Source organism: Hypanus sabinus, chromosome 6 (genome assembly GCF_030144855.1).
Source record: "Hypanus sabinus isolate sHypSab1 chromosome 6, sHypSab1.hap1, whole genome shotgun sequence".
NCBI classification, from domain to species: Eukaryota; Metazoa; Chordata; class Chondrichthyes; order Myliobatiformes; family Dasyatidae; genus Hypanus; species Hypanus sabinus.
Window position 1 is genome coordinate 116,336,417 of NC_082711.1, and position 16,330 is coordinate 116,352,746.

A 16,330-nucleotide genomic window follows, 5' to 3' on the forward strand; every position below is an offset into this window, starting at 1 on the left:
AATGTTCCCAAAACCTAGGGACTCACTTTCAATGACTTTTCATCTCATGTTCTCAATATTTATTTATTATTATTTCTTTTTGTATTTGCACTGTTATCTTTTGCACGTTGGTTAAATGCCCAAGTTGGTGCAGTCTTTCACTGATTCTATTACATGGTTATTATTCCATGATGGTTTTATTGAGGATGTCCACAAAAAAATGAATCTCAGGGTTGTGTATGGTGACGTATATTTACTTTAATAATAAATTTACTTTGAACTTAGAAAATAAGTAGAAAATGCACAGTATGGCTTCACAGGTAGGACTCAGTAGCTCAAGTAGGCCTCTGGTTGATCTTTCATTGATCCTATTATAGTTACCATTCTGTAGATTTGCTGACTATGCCCACAAGAAAATGAATCTCAGGGTTGTATATGGTGACATATATGTACTTTGATAATAAAAATTTACTTTGAGAAAGTAAAATTGAAAAATCATTCAGGTTGACATGAGTATGTGTAGCTGTGCCATTGGCAAGTATTTAGAAAACCTTCACTTACTGCATAAGGAGACACAAAACTTAGATGGTTAAATTGAGAGTAATTGGAACCTTTGAATGATGGCTTTATTTACTTGTGGGGAGGTCTAGAAATAGATTGACTTTTGAAAGCCCAAAAAACCTAGAAATTTCTTAAGTCTGCATTTTGGAATTTTCAACTGTTCTGTTGAAGGGAACAAAATCAACTATCCAGAAGGATCCTACTTGCACCTGTAATTTTTGTGCCGGTTTAACACTATATCCTTTGCTTCATCCATTTGAATACTTTTTATGAGAATGCTACAACAAAGGTGGGCTTAGATGTTATTTTGACATTATGCATGAGCTTGGGAGACACAGAAAGAAAATTCAGTCACCATTAATGGTGGGATTTTCCTTGATAAATTTCCATAAAATTGGAGGGTATTGTTGGGTAGATTCCAAAGCTTGCTGCCAGATTTTATTTTTAACACTTTCCTAAAGTATAATTTAATGTCTTGACTAAAAAAAAAATTGTCTATCCCCCGTACATGTATTGTTGCAGTCAAATCATGCCAGTGATCATTGTCACAACTTAAGGCTAATTTTTTTTCTTCAGATCGACCTTATTTAAAGAATAAAATGCATGTGGAAAAATTACAGGAGCCTCTTTTGGAGATTTTATACAAGTATTCCAAAATCCATCATCCTGAAAGTCCACAACGCTTTGCTCGTCTTTTGGGTCGACTTACTCAGCTTAGAACTCTTAACCACAATCATTCAGAAGTACTGATGTCTTGGCAGAGGAAGGATCAGAAACTTACACCCTTGCTCTGTGAAATCTGGGACGTACAATGAAGGATTACAGCAGAGCAGTTATATATTTTTGGACTCATCAGTGCAAGCGTAAACCAGGCTTTTATTTTATAGCACAATTTTATGACAGAATAAAAGATGCAAGATTTCCCTTTAATTTCTTCATTCAGCAGCTACTTTCTCAAATCAGCTGTCTCTACTCATTACAGTCACTGAAGTTTACTTAATATAGTTTATCGTTAGTTTATTATACTGACCATCACCTTGTCACCTACCGTGTAAAGTATCTGTTGCTACACAGTACTAGGATGACCCATCAGTAATTACAATAGATTTATTCATTTGCTTTAAATGAACTGATTTGTTCCAGGGAGTTTGTAGAGAATTTTTAATTAGAGCAATAGATATAAAATCAGCCTTTGGATAATTGTATTTCCCAGCTATTTTTACATTCTTATAATCCTTGCTAATTTTAATATGATTTTATATAAACTATTACACAATGCTGGAATAAACAAAGCATGGATTTGCCAAGTCACCAAAATGCATTTCAGATTGTTTTATCAAGTTTATTATGTGTGGATGGTTCATTGAAGAAAATGTAACATACAGTACCTTGAAATGCTAGAATTTATGAATATTCAATAAATGCTTATAAACTATTTTGAATTTTAATTGAAAACAGTAGGAATCAATAAAATCTACAAAGGGTATCATGTAGCATAATTAAATATAAAAAACTAACTCAATTAATTGTAGTTCTACATTCAGTAAGACAAATTCAATGAAAGGAAATGTAATGTTGGGGACTTTGTACTGTCACTACAAAAGAAGAGACTAAAGAAAATTCATTGTCTGTGTCGGCTTTTGGCCTCCTTCTGAGTTATGTCTTAATTTGTTTTTCCACCAATTGATTATTAGAGTTGGATTGGGTGTTGGTAAGGTCAAACCTGTTTTGAACTTCTCACCTGAGAGGATACAGTAGCAATGGAGGGCATAAGCCACTGGACTTATTTCTGGAATCAGAGGATTGCCTTTTCAAGAGAGGCTAAACAATTTGATCTGCATTCTCTGGTGATTATGAGAATGAAGGGTAATCTTACTGAAGCACAGAAGATCATAAGGGAACATAACATGGGAGATGACAAAATGGTTTCACTAGTGGGAAAATTTTGTACAAGGGGGCATAGGCACAAGCCAAGCTAGAAAAAAAAATAAACCATTGGAAGAAATCCACGGGTCAGGCAGCATCTGTGGAGGGATGATGCCTGACCCACTGATCACCCCTCGCTCACCCCAATTTCCCACCGCTGTAACAGTGATAGAGTTCCTCTTGTCCTTACCTACTTACCTACTACCCCATGAGCACCTGCATTCAACACATCATTCTCCACAGCTTCCACCACTCCAAAGGGATTTTACCACTAAGCACAACTCCCTACCTCTCTCTGATTTCCGCAGGGATTGCTCCCTCTGTGATTCCCTTGTCCATTTGTCCCTCCCCACTAATCTCCCTCCCGGCATGTATCCTTGCAAGCAGCCAAAGTGCTACACCTGCCCCACCTCCATTCAGGGTCCCAAAAAGTCCTTCCAGGTGAGGCAACACTTCAACTGAAATCTGCTGGGGTCATCCATTGTATCCAGTGCTCCTTGTGTCATAATGAGGCCAGTCTCCAGGTGGAGCTGCAACACTTATATTCTGTCTAGGTAGCTTCCAAACTGGTGGCATGAATATAGATTTCTCCTTCTGGTAAAAAAAATATTCTTCCTCATCCCCTCTTCTATTCCCCATTCTGGCCTCTTCTCATCTGCTTATCTCCTCCTCTTAGGTTCCCTCCTCCCTCCCTTTCTCCATAGTCCACTCTTCTCCCCTATCAGATTCCTTCTTCTGCAGCTCTTTACCTTTTCCACACACCTGGCTTCACCTATCACCTTCTAGCTATCCTTCCTTCCCTCCACCACCTTTTTATTCTGGCGTGTTCCCCCTTCCTTTCCAGTACTGAAGAAGGGTCTTGGCCCGAAATGTCGACTCTTTGTTTATTTCCATGCATGCTGCTTGACCTGCTGAGTTTCTCCAGCATTTTGTGTGTGTTGCTGTAGATTTCTAGCATCTGCTGAATTTCTTGCGTTTTATTATCTGTGGAGGGAAATGGTCAGGTTGAGACTGGGTCTGTAAGATAAGACATTGGTCATCTAAAACAGAAGTCCATTGAGATTTCTTCTTGAAAATAATGTTGAGAATGTTAGAATCCTCTGCTTAAACCGGCTGAGTAACCTCATTAAATCTGGAGGTAGCTACATTTTTTGAAAGATTGGAGAATTGAGGGCTATAAGGATCTGACACAGAGAAGGAGTTGAGTCCTTGGGTAAATTGGTCTAGATCATACTGGGTGGCAGGCCATGCTTGAAGGTCTGAGTGATCTACTTTGGCACCTGTTTTGTTCTTGGATTCCTTTTTTAGTTTTCTACTTACTCCAGAAGATCAGATCAATTGGGTGCATGGAGAAAAATTTTATTTGTCTGTCATTCATTTTAATATCACTTTCACCTCAAACTAATTAAGCTTTCTGAAAGACAAATTCTCTTGCAACACTGAGCTCTCAGATTAGGAGTCCAGCCAACCACAGAATACCATAACATACATCAGAGTTGTGAAACATATGGTTGTTGATAATCTTGTAATGTGCTTGATTCAGAAATGCATGTTCTTGGACATTTATAGGAGATGCTACTTTGCCCATAAAGCCAACATACACATCACCTAGTTTACTCTAGCTCTGTGCTGCATAGTGACTCGGGGTAGCAGTATGGAACATTTAGCTTAAAACTCAAAGCAAGAACTTAATTCCTCACACTGAACTATCTGATGGTAGGCCCTGGTCTACAAGGCTCGGCCAATCGCTAGACTAGGCAACAGGGATTATCCCAGGACAACCTGGGCTTGGGCATGTCCCTCATTGTATTGATTTTGAACAACAGTTTCAAAGAACTGTTACAGACAGGAACACCTGAGTAACCACATTGTCAAATTCGCCGATGACATGATAGTTGGTGGTGCTCATCGCCAGCAACGATGAAATGGCTTACAGAGAGGAGGAGGAAAAGTTTGAGTCCAGTTGTCAGGCAAATAACCTCTTCCTCAAAGCCAACAAGTCAAAAGAGATAGTTATCGACTTCAGAAGAACTCACACCACTCACACCCCTCTCTACCTTGATACCACAGCAGTGGAATATGCAAGCAGTTTCAAACTCCTGGTAGTGTACAACTTCTCATGGTCCCAGAACATATTTTCCAGTTAAGAAAGCTCATCAATACCTCTACTTTCCGAGAAGGCTGAAGGTGGCTGGACAATGCTCACCTATACTCATGGAGAGCAACTATGAGCAAAATCATGGTGAGCTGCATCCTGCATGGCACTGAAACTGCACTGTGGCAGACAGGAAGTCTTTAAGCTGCCTAACACATCTCTGGTACCAGCTTACTCACCATCAAGGACATATATACAGAAAATGCCAGAAAAATATCATGAAGGATCCCACTGACCATAGTAATGGACTGTTTGCCCCACTCCCATCAGGGAGGGGGGCCACATAACACCCACAAAATGACCACCACGCTCAAAAGCACACCCCAAGCAGTAAGGCTGCTCAACACCTTCACCCAAGGACCCACCCCATCACACTCCCACCATCACTACTTTATCATTTCCTGTCAGTCACCTTCCATATAGACACCATTGTACATAGTATCACACTTTATACACAAATGAAGAAAAAATATCCAGCATTTAAAGATGGAAATACTTGCCTTTTGTTATTAAAATACCAACAACCATATTTTGCAAGTAAACTTAGTTGCCCTGTATTCTCTTTGAATGAGGATTTAATAGCTAAATTTTAGAAATAAGGAAATCATTCTCCTTTCCTCCCCTTTATCTACTGAAAATCATTTCATATAATGTGCACAGATGCCGGAGAGTGGCCCATTACCTTGTATTATACACAAGTCCAGACTCCTTGTCGTTGGGAAACAACGTCAAGAAATCTTGTTAAGTATTACCACTGAAAGTGCAAGCAACTGCGTGTTTGAAATGGTTTTATCATTCGGGAACACAGTGCCCCCAATGTTAAACTGCGGTAATTTCCAAAAATAAACGATGCGAAGTTTCCCCGATGTACTTTGTTTGCTACATTTTACTTGACTATGTCCTAATAATAAAATGTTTATTTGGACTCTTGGTAGCCTGACCACTGCGTACTGGCTTTCCAAAGGTGAAAAAACTGCAGCATTTGGAACTACTGTTGAAAGATGGACATTTTTAAAACTAAAAACAGCTTGGGAATAAAGCCAATGCCTTACGTATGTTGGGAAAGATTCAAAGTCCCGGGCATCACAGATTCCCGAAGTTTCCCAACTGCGCAATTGCATTTGGCGCCTGGAGCGGCCCGGGCATGCGCGGTAGGCAGGGGCTGCTCGAGCGGGAGCGGCCCGGGCATGCGCGGTAGGCAGGGGCTGCTCGAGCGGGAGCGGCCCGGGCATGCGCGGTAGGCAGGGGCTGCTCGAGCGGGTGCCGGGAGCGGCCCGGGCATGCGCGGTAGGCAGGGGCTGCTCGAGCGGGTGCCGCGAGCTGTCGGTTAGCGGACGCCTTCTCCTTCTGCGCCCCGAGCCCGTCATTGTCTCCGTCTCAAAGCCTAAAGTAAGTGGGCAGCGAGAGTATACCACATCCTCTGGGCACCTGTCCTCCTCCTCAGAGGAGGTGGGGGTGGCCAGAGGAACAGGCGGGTTATTATGGCTGAGGAGAGTCAAGGGAACAGTGAAGGTCTGCTGGCCACCCCCCAGCCGCAGGAGGTGGAGATCAGCAGTGCCCCTCAGCTCCGGGAATCTGGGAGCAGTAAAACTTATGGAGAAGCTGCCCCGGAGGTTCCTTTGGGTGCCAAACTGGTGCTGCCTCTCCCTAGCGAGCTCTACCCACTGTACCTGATGAGCCCTCAGCAGGTGGAAGACTTCACCAGGTCTGTGGGCATGAGGGCTCAGGATGGCCAAAATGAGGACGATGATATGTAATCTGTAATGGCAGTGTGAAGAGTACTAGGCATATGCTGACGGGACCTTCCTTCAGGAGTGAGCAGTCTGCCGCACCTTCACAACTACTGAGGTTCTTCTCTGACCACGGCCTTCTGCGAGCCACCTGTCACCTACGGGAGGACCGGAAGGCAGGTAGAGGGACGTGGAAGCTGAACGTAAAGCTGCTGACTCCAAAGAATATTAAGGAACTGGAAAGGGAATACTGTACACAGTTTGGAGAACCTTCTTTGATTCCCGGTTCTCTGGTGGGAAGACACCAAGGAGAACATCAGGAGGTTCTTCATCCTCAAGGGTATCCAGAAAGCAAAGCAGGGGCAGAGGGAACTGCATAAACTCCAGACTGAGTTGCAGTAACCCCTCTTTCTGCAGTTGAAGAGGGTGGATGTCAGGGAGGAAGTACGGGAGGTGAAGGCCTAGCAAGCCCAGCACTTTGCCGCCGAATCCTCCAAGATCATCTTCTGATCAAGGGTCCAAACCATGGAGCAGGAAGAGATGTGCTCATGCTTCTTCCAAAAGGTGCATGGGGATCACAGGTGCTCTGTGATCCACAACCTTAAGGAAGAGGAAAGCTCATTCGTGTCCTCGCAGACAGACATGCTGAGAATCTGCGGGTCCTTCTATGGTGGTCTGTACAACGAGAAAACCACAGACTCCACAGCCTTCCACAACTTCCTATCGTCTATCATGCAAGTGTCAGACGATGGCAAGCGGGAGAGTCTGGAGGAGCCATTGACCCTAGACGAGCTGACGTTTTCCATCCATTCCTTTGGGTCGAATAAAACTCCGGGAGGTGACGGCTACCGGTTGAATTGTATTTGACTCTGTGGAACAGGATAGCCCCCGACCTGCTGGAAGTGTACAATGCAATGCTTCTGGTGGGCAGTATGTCAGAATCCATGAGGAAAGGCATCATCACCCTCATCTACAAGCAGAAGGGGGAGAGAGAAGACTTTAGAAATTGGAGGCCCATCTCATTCCTGAATGTGGACTATAAGAACCTGTCCAAGGCTATCGCCAACTGGGTCAAGTCTGCACTGGAGCAAGTGGTAGGAAGATCTCGGACAGCCTCGCGCTGCTGAGGGACACCATCACTACGTGCAGGACGGGGGTGGACGCCAGCCTGGTCAACTTGGACCGGGAGAAAGCCTTTGACAGGATATCACACACATACATGGCGGATGTACTCTCCCAAATGGATTTTTGGGGAGGGAATCCGGAATTGGATCAAACTGCTCGACACAGACATCTGTAGTGCAGTCCAGGTCAATGGGTGGGAAACAGACAGCTTCCCCATCAGGTCTGCCCTCTCTCCCCTGTCTTGTTCGTGAGCTGCATTGAACCCTTTGCTGAAGCCATCAGGAGGAATGAGGGCATAGGAGGGGTGACGCTGACAGGCAGTGGAGGGACCCAAGTTAAAACCTCCCTGTACATGGACAATGTCACCGTTCTCTACTCTGATCAGAGGTCGGTTCGCAGACTTATGTACATCTGTGAACAGTTTGAGCTGGCGTCGGGGGCCAGGGTCAACCGCATGAAGAGTGAAGTCATGCTCTTTGGCAACTGGCCTGAACGATCCAGTGTCCCATTCACCATTATGCAAGAACACGTGACGGTGTTGGGGATCTGGTTCGGAGGGACTGAGGCATGCAGGAAGATCTGGTGGGAGCAGACTGCCAAGGTGAAACAGAAACTGGGACTGTGGGGAGGGTATGCCCTTTCGATAACGGGCAAGAATCTGGTCATCAGGTGTGAGGTGCTCTCAGGGCTGCTGTACTTGGCGCAGGTGTGGCCTATCCCCCACTCCTGCAGTTTGGAAATCACCAGAGCCGTCTTCAGATTTGACTGGGGATCGAGGATGGAGCGAGTCGGATGGGCTGTCATGCACAAGTCCTTGGACAATGGGGGCAAGAACGTCTCCAACGTCACCCTCACCCTGATGGCCAGCTTCATGTGTGGCTGCATCACGTTGTGTGTGGAACCCAGATATGTGGGCACAAAGTACCTCTATGTGCCCAGGTTCTACCTGTTGCCCTGGCTGCGAAGGATGGATACTTTGTGCCCATGTATCTGGGATCACTCTCACACAATGCCCCAGTCAGCTGGTCGGTGCTGTCATACCCTTCCTTCATAGAAAAGTTCTTCCAGGTCAACGCCTTCGACCACAAGGCTATTAGACAGTGGTGGACACGTAATGTCCTGAAGGCGCTGCAGGAGAAGGACAAGGTGGTTCCCTGAGCAGACTGTCCAGTACATCTGGCAAAATGCCTCATCGCCAGACCTCATAAACAGGCACCAAGACCTCACCTGGCTGGTGGTGAGAGGACCCCTCCCAATCAGATCCTTCCTGTATGCCCGGAATGTCGTCTCCACACCCTGTTGCCCACGAGAGGACTGCAATGAGGCGGAGTCAGTGACTCATCTCTTTGTACACTGTGGGTTCGCGAAAAAGGTGTGGAAGAGGATGGAAGGGATGATGTCAAGATTCATGCCCAGCAGCTGCGTAACTGAGGACTCCCTGATTTACAGGCTGTTCCCAGGGACGCACATGGAGACAAACATCTGGTGCTGCTGGCAGATCATCAACTCGGTGAAGGACGCTCGAAACTTGATGGTCTACCAGCACATGGAGATGTCCGTGGCTGAGTGCTGCCAGCTGGCACATTCTCGCTTGCAGGATTACGTGCTGGGGGATGCACTCAAGCTTGGTGCAGCCACCGTGAAGACCCGTTGGGAAAGGACCACAGTTTAAGGTTCATCACCTGCGGGAGTGGGAGGGGTCGGGTGGGGAGTAGGATATCCCTCATCAGTGGTGTGGATAGATGAGTCAACATGGTGCCTCAGGAGTGGCTGGAAATGTATAGACCGTAAAGGAACTTCATTAAAGGAATGAGAGTCAATGCCTAGATGGTTATTGTTAATAATTTTATTTTATTGTAAATAGGTATTTAGTCCTTGTGTAAAGTTTGAGAGTCAATGACTGTTTTGTTGTAAACATCTTTAATTTGAATAGGAACAGAGAGTCAATGCATAATTTATTGAAAATAACTTTATTTATTGTTTAAGGACTCAGATTTAATGGATGTTTTTTCTATGTAAATAACTTTATTGTCACTTTCATTAAAATGATCATTGGATTTCGCTCAATTCCTAATTAACTTGAAATTAGTCAATATGGCAGTCTGTGTTTTCTCCTGAAGTTTAAGCTCTTGCTTTTGGGAAGGAACTGGAGCATGCATCCCAGTCTAGGCTCGGGGCCTTCCCGCAGCAGCAGTGCCTTGGTCGCAGTTCAAGGTACAAGACAATTGAAACGCAGGCCCAGATATGAGGCAAAAGGTGATTTCGCCATCTTCACTCCTCTCTCCAGCCCTGACAAAAGGTCTCAGCCCAAAACGTCCACTGTACTTCTTCCTATAGATGCTGCCTGGCCTGCTGTGTTCCACCAGCATTTTGTGTGTGTTGCTTGAATTTCTAGCATCTGCAGATTTCCTCGTGTTTGCATAATTAGTACATTCTTTGAAAATAAATGTACTTGAACGTTCCCATTTGACAGGAAAATATTAGCCTGGAGTATGAGTCACCAAGGTGACCCCTCCCATTTGTCTGCGCTTGACCCATATTCCTCTTAATCCTTTCCAATATGTGTACTTGTCCAAATATCCTTTAAATTTTGTTATTGCTTCCTCTGATAGCTTTTTCCATATACCTTGCATACTCTGAAAAACTTTCTTTCCCTCTCACCTTCAAACTATGTCTCTAGTTTTAGACTCTCCAGGGAAAAAGACTGTGACCATCCGCCTTATCTATTCCAATCATGATTTTATATAAACCTCTTAAAAAGTCACCCTCAGCCTCCTTCACTCTAGGGAACAACATCACAGCCTATCTAGCCTTTCTTTCTCATTAAAGTCCTCCAATACTAGTAACATCCTCATGAATCTTTTTTGATCCCTTTCCTGCTTAATAACACCTTTTTTATAAATGGATAATCAGAACCACACGTAATACTCTTAAGTGTGGTCTCATGAAAGTCCTGTACAACTGTAATATAAAATCCCAACTCCTGTACTGAATGCCTTGACCAATTACCTTTTCTTTCGGTATGATGGCGGCACGCTCAGATGCAACGGCTTCTATGGGGGTCAACCAAAGGTATTTGTTAAATGTATTTTTTATGATTGCAAGACCCTGATTAACATTAAGAAATTAAAGTACTGTAGGTCTACCCCATCAGCGATTTTTTTAGTTGATGGAGAAAGTGAAGAAGCTGAACTTGGTGCAGATCGTTCTGCTGCCTGCGTCGGAGAGTTATTGGAGTCAGTGCGCGTAGGTGGTATGCGGTCAACCAGCAAGTGATCACCTTAAGTGCTTCTCTTGTGATTGTAAGACCCAGTTCCACATGGTGTTGAATGCTGCAAGTCTGATTCACTGATTTATTGGCGGATCCTGGGGGAGCCATGAGGCCTCAAGTCATGGTGTTGCCTGTTTACAGCCACTTGAGAGAGACGTTGGAGGTAGTGTGGCATAGTGTCAGGCTGCAGTCAGTGATGACCCCCCTCCCCCAGTGTTTGCATGACAAAAGACAAGCCATATTATGTTCAATTGTAGATTAGTGCAACATTCATGTTCTCAGGGTCCTGGAGTTTTTGTGTGACTGAATTTTACTGCAGTCTTGTGTATTTGCTATCTTATATGTGCCTTATGTTGCATTTGATATCAGTACTGTGTTTTACACTTTGGCCTTGGAGTAACACAGTTTTGTTTGGCTGTATTCATGTATGACTGAATGACAATTAAATTTGAAGGCCAGCATGCCAAATACCTTCTTCACTGCTATGTCTGCTTGCATCTCTACTTTCAGGGAACTATATACTTGTTCCTCTTTGTCCTGCTGTTCTACAACACTCTCCATTCACTGTGCAAGACCTACACTGGTTTAATTTCATTTGGCTAGTTCAGCCTGGCTCTCATGTGATCCAATCTTCCTCATTAGCCTATCATACATGTCCTACTAAAGTCCTCATAAATAATGTCTACCACTCTTCCCTCTTTAATTCTCTTGATAAACTTTTCAAAAGAACTATTAAATTCATGAGTCATGATTTCTGATGCACAAAGCCGCGCTGCATGTTCCTAATCAGTATTTCCAAATGCAGCTAGCTCCTGTCTCTCAAAATCCACTCCAGAAATGTTATCACAGTTAATATATGGTGGCTCATTTGCCTACACATCCTGACTACTATGCAGAAGCCTATAAATACAGTGCTTTGTAAAAGTGTTCAACACCCAACCCTTTGTTCGCATAAATGAATATTACAGCCAAGCATTTTGATCAATTTAACTAAGAGTTTTTATTTGTTAATCACTTGCTCTTTTTTCACAGAAGAGCCCAAAAAACAGGGGATACTGTAAAACATGAAAAACTAAAAATTCAAAAGCTGAAATGTCAGCAGTTCAAAGGTATTCATCCCCCTTTGCTCAGTACTTAATTAGAACCATCTCTCACAGCTATTACAGCCTGTGATCTTTTTGGATGTCTCTATTACCTTTGCACAACGTAATGGAGCAATATTTGGTAGCCTCCAAGCTGGTAGCATGAACATCGATTTCTCAAACTTCTGGTAATGCCTCCCACCCACCCCCTTCTCCATTTCCCATCCTCTTTTCCTCTCTTACCTTATCTCCTTGCCTGCCCAATACCTCCCATTGGTGCTTCTTCCACCTCTTTCTTTCTTCCATGGCCTTCTGCCTCTTTCACCAATCAACTTCCCAGCTCTTTAATTCATCCCTCCCCCTCCAGGTTTTACCTATCACTTGGTGGTTCTCTCTCCCCTCTCCCCACCTTTAAAATCTTCTACTCAGTTTTTTTTCTCCAGTCCTGCTGAAGAGTTTAGGCTCAAAACGTCAACTGTACTTTTTTTCATAGATTCCTGGCCTTCTGATTTCCTCCAGCATTTTGTGTGTGTTACTTGGATTTCCAGTATCTGCACATTTTCTCTTGTTAATGATTTGATTTCCTCCCCAGTTTTAGTTTTCTGGCAGAAGCTAGCAGATTTTTATCCAGGATCTCTCTGCATTTAGCAGCATTTGTTTTACCATCAATCTTGAGCAGATTTTCTGTTTTCTGCTGCTGATAAGCATCCCCATTGTATGATACTACCTCCACCATTCTTCACAGTAGGGATGATGCACAGGATTAGATTTATGTACCACTTAGAGTTGAGGCCATAAAGTTCCGTCCACAAGACCTTCCACAACTTTACAGTATCTTCTAAGTGATGCTTTACAAAATCTTTACGGGCAAGTGTATGCTTTTCTTGCCACTTTTCCATAAATACGCTTTTTGTGCAAGGCCTTAGGAATTGTCGAGCCATGAACTTCACCTCTCGTTCCAGCCACTGACTTCTTTAAATCACTCAGTGACTGTTCGCATCACAGTATCATCTCTTACAATTGCGACTAAGTTTAGAGGGCTGGCCTGACCTAGACATTATGGTTGAGGTTTCATATTTCTTTCATTTTTTCAAGATGAACTGCGCTGAACTCTGAGGTATTTTGATGTCTGTCAGATGGTCTTGTACTCTTCCCCAGATTTGTGCTTCTCTATTATCAGTTGTCTTGAATGCTCTTTTGTCTTCATTTTGGTTTGGTCTGTTGAAAATCTACCATACTGTTGAGCTTTATGGAAAGAGGGGATATTTACTGTTATGAATTCATTGAAAACAGGTGATCCTCTAATTTTCTGCATGAACAAATTGGGTGAGTTGGTAATGTAGTACACTGCATTGCACCCAAATTAAGTTAGCATAGTAATAACAGAGGGGAATAATACATTATCAGCCCCACAACTTTGTTTTTTAATTTTAATACGTTATTGATATGCTTTGGAATTTTTATTTTGATTTGACATGATGCACAATGTTTTGTAGATTAGCTGAAAGTTCTACTTCAATATATTTTAAATTTAGAAAATGAGAAAGTGAATGTGAAAATTGTTGGGGCTAAATACTTTTTGAAGCCATTGTAAAGGCACAGCAGCAGCTGCTTTCCTGTTTTCTGATATCCTCACCTGTGGCAAACAAAGATATAAAAAGCTATGCAGAGACCCTGCGATTTCATCCCTTATGTTTCATAACAACCTCAGACACATCTAGTCCGACTTTGAGGATTTATCCACCTTGACGTCCCTCAAGGCCAACAGCTCCTTTGTCATAATGTCTGTATGTTTCAGAACCTCATTGTTTTTTCACCAAACTCCACTAGCTTCCCCGGTCTTCTCCACAGTAAATACAATGGGGAAGCTTCCATTTAAGACCTGGCTCAATTGCTGTGGCTCAGCACATGGATTACCACACTGGGACTTATTCTCTGCATAGTTATTCTTTTAACCATATAACATATAACCATGTAACAATTACAGCACAGAAACAGGCCATCTCGGCCCTTCTAGTCCATGCCGACACTTAAACTCACCTAGTTCTACTGGCCTGCACTCAGCCCATAACCCTCCATTTTCTAAAACATTGTGCACCATTACCCTTAAACTTTTGCCCCCTAACTCTCAACTCATGTCCTCTTGTTTGAATCTCCCCTACTCTCAATGGAAAAAGCCTATTCACGTCAACTCGATCTATCCCCCTCATTATTTTAAATACCTCTATCAAGTCCCCCCCTCAACCTTCTGCGCTCCAAAGAATAAAGACCTAACTTGTTCAGCTTTTCCTTGTAACTTAGGTGCTGAAACCCAGGTAACATTCTAGTAAATCGTCTCTGTACTCTCTCTATTTTGTTGATATCTTTCCTATAATTCGGTGACCAGAACTGTACACAATATTCCAAATTCGGCCTTACCAATGCCAATTCTAACATTACATCCCAACTCCTATACTCAATGCTCTGATTTGTAAAGATCAGAATACCAAAAGCTTTCTTCACTACCCTATCCACATGAGATTCCACCAAATTAAGATTTACTCTTAATATATTCATAAGATCTTTTAGAATTCTCATTTACCTTACCTGCAAAGGTTATCTCAAATATAGTGGTACAACACCATTTGGAAATAATGGATTAGGAGAGTCAGACCTCTTGCACCTCAGAGTTCAGTAATCTATTTAGATTTTTCTAAATGCCTGCAATAATAGTTTTCTTATCACAGATATGGAGTCAATTGACATAGTATCCATGGATGGGAATAAACAATCAATGTTCTGGCCTGAGATACTTAACAGGACTGGAAAGGAAGGGAGGAAAAGCTAAAATGAGAAGGTGGGGTGAGTGGAAGGAGTAGAAGCTGCCAGGTGAATCGATGAGATGAGCCAAGGTGGGTCGTGGTGGTGGTGGTGGGGGGTGGGGTGGAATGGATTGGATGAAGTAAGAAACTGAGTGGAGATGGGTGGAAGAGATAAAGGGCTGAAGAAAAAGGAATCCAATAGGAGAGGACATTGCACCATGGAAGAAGGGGAAACATGAAGGGAACCTGAGGGAGGTGATGGGCAGGTGAGGAGAGAAGAAGGGGATGAGAGTAACCCAGAATGAGGAATGGAGAAAGAGAGAAATGGTAGGGGTAGAAATTATCAGAAGTTAAATAAATTGATGTTCATGCAGTCAGGTTAGAGGATTATGAGGGGCTGCTCCTGCACCCTGAATTTGGCTACATCAAGGCAGTAGAGGAGGCATGTCAGAATGGGAATGGGAAGTTGAATTAAAATAGCTAGCCACTGGGAGATCCTGCTTTTGTGGTGGGCAGAGTGAAGGTACTTCTAAACTTCTGGTCAAGATGGTAACAACAAACAATGATTCCTTAAGCGACATCTTTCAGATTGTCAATCTCTTCAGTTATTTCACTTTTTCTATGCCTTCTGCTTGTTCTTTTTGTCTTGATTGTATTTTGTTGACTATTGGAAGCCATGACATATGCAGTTTGGAGTTGGATTGAGTGATCTGGTATTCTGCTGTCCCCAGAGAGGACCACGAGCTTAGGCTACTTCATGCAGAAGACCAGAGATGGAGTACGGAACTATGATTGACTCTATTTTGAAGCTTCAAAGAAGTTTGAGCCATCGAGGAAAACGCAGAGGTTGTTCTCATTGGATGCCATGGGTTGATGGCATTTGGAAGGCCCCTGGTTGGTGGCATGCTGGTTGCTCTTTGTAGAAGGACTACATTTGAGCTCGCCTCGATTTTTGACAAGAGGATGTTTTCAAAATTCTGAGATTTATGTTATTATTGGACTGTATACAGCTTTCTGTGTTTTTTTTCTTGTTGCTGATTGGCAGACTGGGGTTCCGGGTGGGTGATGTGTTTTTTGTGTGAGGGAGCGGTTGGGGATTTGGAGTCTGATGTTTTTGTTGGTTTTTCTGTGCGGGCGATCTGTTGGATTTTGTATGTGGGAGAGAGGGTTGAGGTTTTGGTGTAGTTCTTTTTGCGAGGGAGAGGGAGATGTTGTTGCTGTTTGTTTTGCAAGGGAGGGGTTGGGGTTTTTGATGTTCTGGTTGCTGTTTCCTAGGTGGGCAATCTGTTAGTTTTTGTATGAGGGAGGAAGTTTGGGGTTTGGTGTTCCAGCTGCCATTTTCCGTGTGGACGATCTATTAGTTCTTTTGTGCAAGTTTTGTTTCTTTTTCCTTTTTGTGCCGGGGGAATGGTTAATGTCTTCTTTCAATTACCCTCAAGGTTTTTCTCAATTTTATGAATATCTGGAGAAGACAAATATCAGAGTTGTATTGTACACTCATACTTTGACAATAAAATGAATATTTAAAGACAAACATTTGGCAACGTACTTGCCTTAGGTCACTTTGATGTCCTGGACTTCCTATGCAGCCATGATGTATCCTGACCTATCCCCCCCCTTCCCTAAAGTATTAGCAATTTTTTTTACTGTTTATTACCTTACCAACACTACTTTAAAACTTACAGGGATAGAATTGATCT

The 16,330-nt window shown here is 43.2% G+C and overlaps 2 protein-coding genes across 5 annotated transcripts in view; both read left to right on the forward strand.

Moving 5' to 3' along the window:
* The window catches only part of LOC132395774 (bile acid receptor-like), a 117,084-nt gene extending 114,941 nt beyond the window's left edge, over positions 1-2,143 (forward strand). For 3 of the 4 annotated variants that reach the window (XM_059972788.1, XM_059972789.1, XM_059972790.1), the window contains exon 11: positions 1,117-2,143. In XM_059972788.1, the coding sequence (XP_059828771.1) occupies positions 1,117-1,355 (239 nt within the window). In that variant the 3' untranslated portion in view covers positions 1,356-2,143. The remainder of the gene's footprint in view (positions 1-1,116) is intronic. The other variant, XR_009512738.1, reaches the window with a different exon arrangement.
* Positions 2,144-5,858: 3,715 nt separating this feature from the next.
* Positions 5,859-16,330, forward strand: part of sycp1 (synaptonemal complex protein 1) — a 223,131-nt gene continuing 212,659 nt past the window's right edge. Inside the window, exon 1 of the mRNA XM_059971481.1 lies at positions 5,859-6,010. The gene's annotated coding sequence lies outside the window, so the exon portion shown is untranslated. The remainder of the gene's footprint in view (positions 6,011-16,330) is intronic.